This window comes from Malaclemys terrapin, chromosome 2, assembly GCF_027887155.1.
Source record: "Malaclemys terrapin pileata isolate rMalTer1 chromosome 2, rMalTer1.hap1, whole genome shotgun sequence".
Taxonomy (NCBI): domain Eukaryota; kingdom Metazoa; phylum Chordata; order Testudines; family Emydidae; genus Malaclemys; species Malaclemys terrapin.
In genome coordinates this window covers 267,627,956-267,640,188 of record NC_071506.1, presented here as the reverse complement: position 1 = coordinate 267,640,188, position 12,233 = coordinate 267,627,956, and the positions used below count along the sequence as shown (strand labels likewise).

The 12,233-nt window shown below is 45.4% G+C and overlaps 1 protein-coding gene across 1 annotated transcript; it reads left to right on the top strand.

Annotated features, from left to right (window-relative positions):
• The first annotated feature begins 242 nt into the window (after positions 1–242).
• LOC128831011 (unique GC organizer UGO-like) lies at positions 243–2,322 on the top strand. The gene is made up of 2 exons (XM_054017034.1): positions 243–551; positions 1,720–2,322. The coding sequence occupies exons 1-2, from the start codon at positions 536–538 to the stop codon at positions 2,187–2,189; spliced, it is 486 nt and encodes a 161-aa protein (XP_053873009.1). The 5' UTR covers positions 243–535; the 3' UTR covers positions 2,190–2,322.
• The last annotated feature ends 9,911 nt before the right edge of the window (positions 2,323–12,233 follow it).

Genomic DNA, 12,233 nt, shown 5'->3' with positions numbered 1-12,233 from the left:
CATGCAGGCTGATAATCGAAAAAGAGCACCAGCATGGACCGTGAGGGAGGTACTGGATCTGATCGCTGTATGGGGAGAGGATTCAGTGCTTGCAGAACTTCGTTCTAAAAGACGAAATGCAAAAACTTTTGAAAAAATCTCCAAGGGCATGATGGAGAGAGGCCACAATAGGGACTCAGATCAGTGCCGCGTGAAAGTCAAGGAGCTCAGACAAGCCTATCAAAAAACAAAGGAGGCAAACGGTCGCTCCGGGTCAGAGCCGCGGACATGCCGCTTCTACGCCGAGCTGCATGCAATTCTAGGGGGGGCTGCCACCACTACCCCACCTGTGTTCGTGGATTCTGGGTCGGGGATAGTCTCATCAGCGACGCCTGAGGATTCTGCCGATGGGGTAGAGGAGGAGGAGGAGGAGGAGGAGGATGAGCTTGCAGAGAGCACACAGCACTCCATTCTCCCCAACAGCCAGGATCTTTTTATCACCCTGACTGAAGTACCCTCCCAAGCCTCCCAAGCCAGTACCCAAGACTCTGACCCCATGGAAGGGACCTCAGGTGAGTTTACCTTTTAAAATATAAAACTTGTTTTAAAAGCAAACGGTTTTTAATGATTACTTTGCCTGACTTTGCATTCGCGGTCAGTTCAGCTACTGGAAAAGTCTGTAGCTACTGGAAAAGTCTGTTAACGTGTATGGGGATGGAGCGGAAATCCTCCAGGGACATCTCCATGAAGCTCTCCTGGAGGTACTCCGAAAGCCTTGCCAGAAGGTTTCTGGGCAGTGCATCTTTATTCCCTCCTCCATGGTAGGACACTTGACCACGCCATGCTTGCAGCAAGTAATCTGGTATCATTGCCTGACAAAGCCTGGCAGCGTATGGTCCCGGTGTTTGCTGGCATTCAAGCAACATCCGTTCTTTATCTTGTTGTGTAATCCTCAGGAGAGTGATATCACTCCTGGTAACCTGGTTGAAATACGGGAACTTAATTAAGGGGACAGAGGTGGCCGTTCCTACTGGGATGTTTGCCTGTGGCGGAAAATAAATCCTTCCCTGCAGTTAGCCAAGCGCAGATGGGAAATTGGCCCTGAGTTTTTCGCGTTTGGCTAGCAGGGATCTTCCCTGTTACCAGCCACGCGGTGGGGGGAGGGGTACCGTGATCATCCCAGAGAATTCATGGCGGGAGGGGGGCGGCGGCGGGGGGGTGGTTAGTTTGGTGCCTGCAGGGATCTTCCCTGATACCAGCCACGCGGTGGGGGGGAGGGGTACAGCGATCATCCCAGAGAATTCATGGCGAGAGGGGGGGGGGTGGTTAGTTTGTTTTCTGGTGCTGCTGAATGTTAACAGAAAAACCGCAGCACTCTACTTGCCTGAAGGGGCCCAGACAAGCCCCCCCACACTGCCCCCCCCCCACAACTGGCTGAGATTGGCCAGGCTTCTGCAGCACTCTACAGGCTATGCTTGGTATGTGGGAAAGGAGGGTGCAGAAGCTGTAAAACAATGGCTTACCATGGCCGCATGCAAGCCGAATTCTGTTGCCCAGACCTGTGATCTCTAGCAGCAAAGCCACAGGCACTCAGCATTAAGAGGCAAAATGCGACCTTGCACAGAAATCACATGTGCTATGTAATGTGAACAGTGTTGGTCACCGTGAAAGAGTATAAGCATTGTTCTGCAAAATGTAGCTTTTAAAACAATTCTCTCTTTTTTCCCCTCCCTACACCAGCTGCAAATTCCTCAAGCCTCCCTCCTCCATCCCGAAGGTTATCACAGATAAGGCGTCGTAAGAAGAGAACGCGAGAGGACATGTTTTCGGAAATTATGGAATCCAGCCGCAGTGACAGAGCTCATGTGAATGAGTGGAAGGAAACAGTTTCAAAGTATAGGAAAGAAGTCAGTGAACGTGAGGAGAGGAGGGACCAACGTGAGGAGAGGAGGGACGCTCGAGATGAGAGGTGGCGGCAGGAAGACCAGAGGATGAAGGATGCAACGCTGGGGCTGCTCCGGCGTCTGGTGGAGGTTCAGGAACGGCTGCTGGAAAACAGACTGCCGCTTCAGCCCCTGTTCCACCCTCCCCCCTCCCCATGTTCCGTATCCTCCTCACCCAGACGTGTAAGAACGCGGGGGGGGAGGCTCCGTACACCTTCCCATTCCACCCCAGTAGACAGCCCAAGCAAAAGGCTGTCATTTTTTTAACCTTTTCTTTGTGGCTTTTTCCTTCCCAGCAATCCTCCTCCCAAATACCACCCGGGTTCCCTCCTTCTTTTTCTAATCTACTAATAAAGAATAAATGATTTTTAAATGATAGTGACTTTATTTGGTTTGAAAGAAAGCTGGGGGAAGGGGCAGGGTGGGTTCCTTACAGAAAATCAGTCAGTAAAGGGGGAGGGTTTTCATGAAGGAGAAACAAACAGATATTTCACACGGTAGCCTGGCCAGCCATGAAACTGGTTTTTAAAGCTTCTCTGATGCACAGCGCTTCATGGTGTGATCTTCTAATCGCCCTGGTGTCTGGCTGCGCGTAATCAGCAGCCAGGCGATTTGCCTCAGCCTCCCACCCCGCCATAAAGGTCTCCCCCTTACTTTCACAGAGATTGTGGAGCACACAGCAAGCAGAAATAACAATGGGGAGATTTCTTTGGCTGAGGTCAGAGCGAGTCAATAATGATCTCCAGCGACCTTTTAAACGGCCAAATGCACATTCTACCACCATTCTGCACTTGCTTAGCCTGTAGTTAAACAGCTCCTGACTCCTGTCCAGGCTGCCTGTGTATGGCTTCATAAGCCATGGCATTAAGGGGTAGGCTGGGTCCCCAAGAATAACTATGGGCATTTCAACATCCCCAACGGTTATTTTCTGGTCCAGAAAGTAAGTCCCTTGCTGCAGCCCTTTAAACAGAGTAGTGTTCCTGAAGACGCGAGCGTCATGAACCCTTCCCGCCCAGCCCGCGTTGATGTTGGTGAAACGTCCCTTGTGATCCACAAGTGCTTGCAGCATCATTGAAAAGTACCCCTTGCGGTTTATGTACTCGGTGGCTTGGTGCTCCGGTGCCAAGATAGGGATATGGGTTCCGTCTATTGCCCCACCACAGTTAGGGAATCCCATTGCAGCAAAACCTTCCACTATAGCCTGCACATTTCCCAGAGTCACAAACTTTCGTAGCAGCACCTGAGTGATTGCTTTGGCTACTTGCATCACAGCAGCCCCCACAGTAGATTTGCCCACTCCAAATTGATTCCCGACTGACCGGTAGCTGTCTGGCGTTGCAAGCTTCCACAGGGCTATCGCCACGCGCTTCTCGACTGTGAGGGCTGCTCTCATCTTGGTATTCTGGCGTTTCAGGGCAGGGGACAGCAAGTCACAAAGTTCCATGAAAGTGCCCTTACGCATGCGAAAGTTCCGCAGCCACTGGGAATCGTCCCAGACCTGCAACACTATGCGGTCCCACCAGTCTGTGCTTGTTTCCCTTGCCCAGAATCGGCGTTCCATGGATAGAATCTGCCCCATTAACAACATGATCTCCAAAGCACCGGGGCCTGTGGTTTCACTGAATTCTGTATCCGTGTCTGTGTCCATGTCCTCATCATGCTTGTCGCTGCGCTGCCGCCGCCGCTGCCTCCTCGCCTCGTTTCTCTGGTCCTGGCTGAGCATAAACTCCACGAGAACGCGCGAGGTGTTTACAATATTCATGACTGCTGTCTTGAGCTCAGCGGGCTCCATGCTTGCCATGGTATGGAGTCTGCAGTGTTCACCCACCCAGGAAAAAAGGCGCAAAATGGTTGTCTGCCGTCCGTTGCTTTCATGCAGGGAGGGAGGGAGGAGGGAGGGAGAAGGTGAGGCTGTACCCAGAACCACCTGCGACGACGTTTTTTGTCCCATCAGGCACTGGGATCTTAACCCACAATCCCAATGGGCGCGGGAGACTGCGGGAACTATGGGATAGCTATGGAATTGCTACCCATAGTGCAACGGTGCAGAAATCGACGCTAGCCCCGGTACTTGGACGCACACCACCGAAGTAATGTGCTTAGTGTGGCTGCATCCATTTCGACTTTATACAACCTGTTTTTCAAATCCGAATTATCTAAATTCGGATTAATCCCGTAGTGTAGACATACCCCCAGTTTCACCAGCTCTGCAGCAGTGAGGAGCAGGCAAGCCTTCTTAACTGACCTGCTGGCTCCGGATTGGTCAGCTTTTCCTCCTGGCCCTTTTAGGCTGTGGAGGACTAACTCTCTTTGGTAGCTTGGCCTGAGAAGGGGTGAGTCAGGTCACTGATCCCTCCAGCAGGGGGCACAAAAGGCCTGATAGCTTAAGGAACCATTTCAGCTAATTTTCTTGGGCTCTGGATCACCTGCCAGCCAGGACCAGATCAATGTGATCTGTGCTCAGTCTGATGGTGCTTGGATGGGTCTTGGAAGGCCTCTGAGTCCTGAGGCATCCTAGGAGATTTCCTTAGAGCCCTGAAGGTCAGTCTCAGCCTGAATGTAGTCCCATCTAGTGTGTATTGCAGTCGCCAGCCTACTGCACAAAAGAACTGGCAGTGGAAATTATATCCAAGATCTTGAGGGCAAACACCCTGTTCTTAGAAAACAGATAGGATCTCAGCTTTCCTTGGTGAGATTAACAATCACTCAGACAGGGCCTGATGAAATGCATCCTAGAATACTCAAGGAGCTAATAGAGGAGGTATCTGAGCCTCTAGCTATTATCTTTGGAAAATCATGGGAGACGGGAGAGATTCCAGAAGGCTGGAAGAGGGCAAATATAGTGCCCATCTATAAAAAGGGAAATAAAAACAACCCAGGAAACTACAGACCAGTTAATTTAACTTCTGTGCCAGGGAAGATAATGGAACAAGTAATTAAGGAAATCATCTGCAAACACTTGGAAGGTGGTAAGCTGATAGGGAATAGCCAGCATGGATTTGTAAAGAACAAATCGTGTCAAACCAATCTGATAGCTTTCTTTGATAGGATAACGAGTCTTGTGGATAAGGGAGAAGCTGTGGATGTGGTATACCTAGACTTTAGTAAGGCATTTGATACGGTCTCGCATGATATTCTTATTGATAAACTAGGCAAATACAATTTAGATGGGGCTACTATAAGGTGGGTGCATAACTGGCTGGATAACCGTACTCAGAGAGTTGTTATTAATGGTTCCCAATCCTGCTGGAAAGGCATAACAAGTGGGGTTCCGCAGGGGTCTGTTTTGGGACCGGCTCTGTTCAATATCTTCATTAACGACTTAGATATTGGCATAGAAAGTACACTTATTAAGTTTGCGGATGATACCAAACTGGGAGGGATTGCAACTGCTTTGGAGGACAGGGTCATAATTCAAAATGATCTGGACAAATTGGAGAAATGGTCTGAGTTAAACAGGATGAAGTTTAACAAAGACAAATGCAAAGTGCTCCACTTAGGAAGGAAAAATCAGTTTCACACATACAGAGTACGGCAGAAAGGGATCTAGGGGTTATAATGGACCACAAGCTAAATATGAGTCAACAGTGTGATGCTGTTGCAAAACAAGCAAACATGATTCTTGGATGTATTAACAGGTGTGTTGTGAGCAAGCCACGAGAACTCATTCTTCTGCTCTACTCTGCTCTGGTTAGGCCTCAGCTGGAGTATTGTGTCCAGTTCTGGGCACCGCATTTCAAGAAAGATGTGGAGAAATTGGAGAGGGTCCAGAGAAGAGCAACAAGAATGCTTAAAGGTCTTGAGAACATGACCTACGAAGGAAGGCTGAAAGAATTGGGTTTGTTTAGTTTGGAAAAGAGAAGACTGAGAGGGGACATGATAGCAGTTTTCAGGTATCTAAAAGGGTGTCATAAGGAGGAGGGAGAAAACTTGTTCACCTTAGCCTCTAAGGATAGAACAAGAAGCAATGGGCTTAAACTGCAGCAAGGGAGGTCTAGGTTGGACATTACGAAAAAGTTCCTAACTGTCAGGGTGGTTAAACGCTGGAATAAATTGCCTAGGGAGGTTGTGGAATCTCCATCTCTGGAGATATTTAAGAGTAGGTTAGATAAATGTCTATCAGGGATGGTCTAGACAGTATTTGGTCCTGCCATGCGGGCAGGGGACTGGACTTGATGACCTCTCGAGTCCCTTCCAGTCCTAGAATCCATGAATCTTTCAGGACCTTATCCAAAATGCAGTAAACTGCATGGAACTCAGTTTATCTACCTTGAAACAGGGAAGGTCTGAGTTGACCTACCTAAAATATGAATTTGAAGCTGTAAAGGTTTCTAAATACTTCAAACGTAATCCTTAGACTCACTGAACAACTTCTTTTAAAAAAAGCTGAGAAGACAAAAGAAAAAGAAGCAGTATGAATGCCATTATATCTGTTGTGAAAATTAAATGTAATTTAAATGTAACAGAATCTCAATCCCCATCTCCTCTTCCAGAAGGTTTAGATGTCTCCTCTCTAATACATTCTATTTGCCATCACTAAATATATTGTATTAAATGATTTAATCTGATGATTGTTGAAATTTATAGCATGCTTTTTGAAATAGTGTAATGTTTTTCAGGAATGTTCCTGATTTCCAGTGCATGCTATGATTCTTCTCTTTACCATCAATAATGCTATCTGCGGAAATCTATCTTTATATAAATTAAATATGACATCCTTCCTAATTTGAAGTAGAGAGTGATTTTAGGAAGTGATGTTAATGTGAATTATACTGGAGATACGTTTAAAAACATGTATCCAATAATTTACAAGTTTAGAACAGTCCTAGATATGGCTTGAGTTGGGTAGTATGAATATTACAGAGTTAGTTGTGGTAAGTCTTCATTTTGTATTACTCTAATTTCTTTAATGTTAAATATGTTGATTATAGCAGTTTGGTATTCATGGAAGATTTAATCTGCATACAGGCTTTATTCCAAGTTTCATCCGTCCAGTTCTTTAACCTGTCTCTAAATTTTCTTTAATTTTTGTTAAACTTGTTTCTATCTGCATGTTAAGTTCTCAGTCCCCTCCATGTCAGTCTTCAATGTGGGGCATTTCTTGTCTCCATGACAACTAGAGGCAGTTGCATTTTCCGTGTGAGCCTTTGGAAGACCTCTCCAGAATTCTCTGCCTCCACGCAGCACACACAGTAAACTCCAAATATCCCTTTGGATCAGAGCTTTCACAGCATTTTAAAAGATTTTTAAGTAAATGTCTCTCAGTCTCTTCACTGGCTTAAAGGTTTTTCTCCTCAGATTGAAACTATTAAAAAAATCTATTGGCTTTTTCTGAGGCAGATTTGAAGGACAACACCTCTCCTTTCCTCTCCCTCCCTTAGACACGGCAGACAAAGACAACTGGCCACAGCAAGCATATGGGCAAGGGCCATGCTGAGACAGTTGAGCAGGCTGCATCAAAGTTCCCTCACTGAGACCAGGCCAGAATGAGTCGTATGGAACCATGGATACATTTTTAAAGCCTTCCCCCTCCCCCACCTCTCACATAGGCAAAGTCCCCTCAAAGAAACCAAGAGGAAGATTATCCTGCTCCTAGACAGCCTGTAGGCAAGAAAGCCACAAAGCGTCCCCACTTCTCACAAGCTGTTTTACCTGGAAGACCTCAGCTGTCAATGAAAAGTGCCAGCTCATGCGACCTTCCTGATACCTTTCTGATACTCATGCTGCACCAGAAGTCAGTCTGGACACAGGAAAAGGGAACTTGCTGTGAAGTGATTGATAACCCCTTCCTTGGGAGATGGGCCTACCTCCTCTCCTCTTCCAGCCTCCAGGGGTCCCACAAGAGGTCACAGAGAGACCATTCTTTTCCTTAGGGAGACATGTAAACTGTCTTTTCAATCACCACCCCCCTCCCCAAGAGCCCTTTCCCCTTTCTCTCAGGGATTTGGCCCAGGGAGTGGTGAAGGATCTTGCTCACAATCAATTCTAAAAGGAGCAGTACAAAGTCTTAAAACCTCTTATGAGAATCTCCTCTCTAAATCCTCTAAAGAGAAGGAGAAATCTTTAAAGGTGGAGCTTTGACCAAGATACCTCAGACTCTCAATTAAGCTTCCAAGAATTAAACCTGAATGGGGGGAGGGATCCTAAATTCATAGGTGCTTGTGTTTTTAGAAAATGAAAGACACCAAGAAACCTTGCAAAGTAGAAGTGCTCTGTAATTCTTCTTCACCTGGTTTGAGGATATGATTAAGGTGGAGTGGGAATTTCCTATCAAGACCTACTTGTACCTAAGAACTAAAAAGGTCTTCATTATTCTGGCTAAGGTTGAGCCTGCTGCAACCTCCTCAGTAAAGGGCATAGTCATACCAGCTGGGAGAGTAATTTCTTTCAGACCCATAGACAGGAGTATAAGATCATCACTCAGACTAAACTTGGACACAGAAACCTCAGTCCTGAATATTTATTTATTTGGCGTATGCAATCTGGTCAAGCCAAGCCACAGCATTCCTATCAACGATGTTCAAGGCACGAAGGCCTTCAAGAAGTTGAGTCATTTTGCCATCCTCAAGAATGTGCGTCATGGATTGTAGCTGCCCACATTGACATAGTGGACCTCTCTAAAACGCCACTGAAATTCTGCTGCAGCACAAATTCCATGTCTGGTGCGAAACCAGTTGAGAAGGCCTTCACAGTAAATCAAACCTTGGTTGATATTGAGTGGGGTCTGAGACAAGATAATTATTTTTCACTTTCTCTGCGGACCATGAAGCTCACCACATGTCCTCTAGTATAAATCCCTCACCTGGTAAACTTATCCACAACAGGTGCCGTGAGGGCAGACGACCATGTGGTGGATTAAACAAGTCTTTAATTAATGATAGATGTGACATACCATGCAATTTCGTCATGAGCTTTGCTATATAAATAAATAAATAAATGGAGATATCCCAAGTCCTAGAACTGGAAGGACCTTGAAAGTTCATTAAGTCCAGCCCCCTGCCTTCACTAGCAGGACCAAGTACTGATTTTGCCCCAGATCCCTAAGTGGCCCCCTCAAGGATTGAACTCACAGCCCTGGGTTTAGCAGGCTTTCCTCTCCGCGAACACTAGGTGGAGCAATATTGCAGAGAACCAGTAACCATGGTAGAGGAGTAGATTTAAGTGTGCCTGAAATAATATGCTTGGTTGAGGTAAGTTGTACGTCGATCATCCTTCTGTGAGATGAGTGAGCCCATACTGAAACGCAGTACTCCACTGCTGAATAACAGTGCCAAGGCTGAAGTGCATAATGTTTGGGCATTGGTGCCCCATGTTGTTCCGGCCTGTTTTCCCAACAGGTTTTTGTGCGTTTTGACCTTAGTCGCTGTCTTTGTAAGATAGTGGGAGTTCTAGCCAACATGACGCATAGATAGACTGGGTATGAATCATGCTTTATTCGCTGACCATTGAGAACTATATTCAGCTCTCTGTCCGCTTGTGCATGATGTAAGTGGAAGACACTCGACACAGTCTTACTTCCACTTGGTATCAGGCACCACAGATGACAATAATTGGCCATAGCAGCCATATCTGCATTCAAAACACTCTCAAATATATCAAAGGAGTGTGACTGAGTGCCGAGGAATATGCCATCTGCATAAACAAACTTGTGAGACCTGGTATATGGTAGGTCATTCGAATATAAGTTGAATGACATTGGAGATAATACTGATCCTTTCAGGAGGTCATTTTTCTGGTGCCTCCAAGCACTTGTTCTATCACCAATATGCACATGGAAATGGCAATTTCTCAAAAACAGAGCCATTGCACAAACAAACAAACCTGGCATAGTTCTAGACAATTTCACCAAAAGGTCCATGTGCCAAATCATATTATATACCACAGTCAGGTCAAGAAAAACTGAACCAGTCTTCAGCTTATCTTGGAATCCATTTTCGATGAAAGTTGTAAGTGCCAGTACTTGATCACATGTACTACAACCATGACGAAAACCAACTTGCTCTGGTGCCAGCATGCCTTCCACAGATGGTGAAATTCTTTACAAAATCAGATGCTCAAGCACCTTAAAGCAAACACTTAGAAGTGAAATTGGTCTGTAGCTCAAAGGCAAATGTGGATATTTCCCAGGTTTCAGCAAGGTAATGACCTTTGCTTGGTGCCAGATTCTAGGCAGTTTGGATTCCAGCAGAACTCTCGAAAAACTGAACAAACCATTCCTGAGCAGGAAGACCCAGATGTTTAATAAATTCAGGTGCAATTCTATCATATCCAGCAGCTGTACACATTTTTAAATCATTTTAAATCCACTTGAAGAAATTGGAATTGCATGCTAACACGATATCCTTCCAAGTATTTTGTTGGTAAGCAATTTGGGGAGCCCAGAGACAAAGCAGTCACTGAGACTTTAGTCAAAAGAATAAGACCCTCCCTCCTTCCAGTGAAAGGAATCTTCTGACTACCTTATCTCAGCCAGGTGTTCCCTTTGAGGATGATGCTCCCCCTGGTTCCAGCACACAGATTACATATTAGGAGAAGGCCATTGCTGTGTTTCCTGAGAGTTAGAAGATGAAGGCTGGGACTCTCCGAAAAAACAATCAATCTCAAAAACTTCTCTTGTATTTTGAGTTTCCTCAAGTCTGGGCAAATCTCCACCCCAGCCTTGCAAGGGGTGCTTCACAGTTGGCCCTCATCTGAGAGTGAACCCTCTCTGAAAATAGGTGTTTGAGATAATCAGAGAAGGTTGTTCAATAAAACTCGCTCATTGTTCCTGGGACAAATTTATCTGTTCCCCAAAGTAAATTAAAATAAACCAATACTGTCAAGAAGACCCTGCAAAGCATCAGAAGACACACTTAGAATCAAGGGAATGCAGTCTTTATCAATTAGCCTTTCAGTGCATCGCAAGTCAGGGTGGAAGCCTGTTGACGAATCAGTTTGCATCCCAGTCCCACTGGAGAACCAAAAAAGAGGTACTATGTAAGAAAGAGACACTCGAAATTAGAGGTTGTGGTTCCCTTCTCTCAGAAGGGGCCATAAAGGAGGCTTTCTTCTCCTCAGCCACTGAGAGTAAAGCTGGTAAAGAAGATTGTGAAGGAATAGATCACAATTATTATAATCACCTTCATGTTAACCTTCAGGTCTTACTTCTCAGACTTGACTTAGATGTAACTTGGACCTCCTCTGAAATTCCCAGCACATATACACACACAATATAGTGCAATATGAACTTATCCTGAACCAATATCCAGTCCAGCCTAATCCTTCAAGTGGGAAGCTCAGGAAAAGGAACTACAGTCTCTCCTTCTAAGAAGGTGATAAACACTTTCCAACAGCTCAGAGGAAATTCTCAAATGATGTCTATGTGTCACTTGAGGTTTAGATGTTGATGGTACAAGGAACACACCTCAGGGCAAAGCCAGCTGAAGCAAAAGACATGCTAGTGTTTTTACAAGATGACTTAACCATAGGGCTCAAGGCCAACACTTTTTTTGGAAAAACAAGTCAGTAACTGCATGCATATTGTACTGTAGGAAAACTCATGAGAATCTCTCATTGCTGTCATACAACACATTCCTGAAGACCATCACTCTACTCAATCCTGTGGGAATATGCAGATTCTTGTCAGGATCTTGATCTGTGGGCTACATGTCCTAATAAAACCACCTTTCAGTTTCACAGTAGGTAGGGCCCTTCCTTTTCTCACTGAAAGTGTCTTGTCTTCTCATCACCATCTTCTTGTCCAAGGGTGATACAGAGGATTTTTCAGCTGCTCTCTGTGTGCTGAAATTCTGTTCAACACTAGGCACTGTCCAGCATCAATGGTGCTGATCTGTCACCATTAGCTGAAGCAGGGGAAAATAAAGATTTGGGCTATGTAAATTAGCAAAGTTGGAGTGGTGATAGTGAAACACAATGATAAAGTGTATATAAATATGTAATTTGTTTGGTAATTATGGAAATTTAAATAATTAATAAAGATAGTTTTAAGCAATCAGAGTGAAGGAAAAGAAAATGGCAGCCGCAAGGAATCAGAGCTGTGTAAACCAAAATACTGGCCTTAGAATGTTTAGCCAGTGGCAGGCAGGCAGACTGGAGTGAAAGAAAGATCACTCCAACACCTGAAGGGAGGGGTCAGTCAGGTAGAACACAGATCTTCAAACAAGTCCAACTCTAAAGGCACAGGTTTTTCATCAGTCCACATTCTAAAGGGCTCAAAGCTGATTGGTGAGTCAAAGGCAGAGCACTGACAGGCTTTAGTCAGTCCATGTCAGTTCGTTGGAGACAGAGGAAGGCATGCCAGAGTGAAATAAA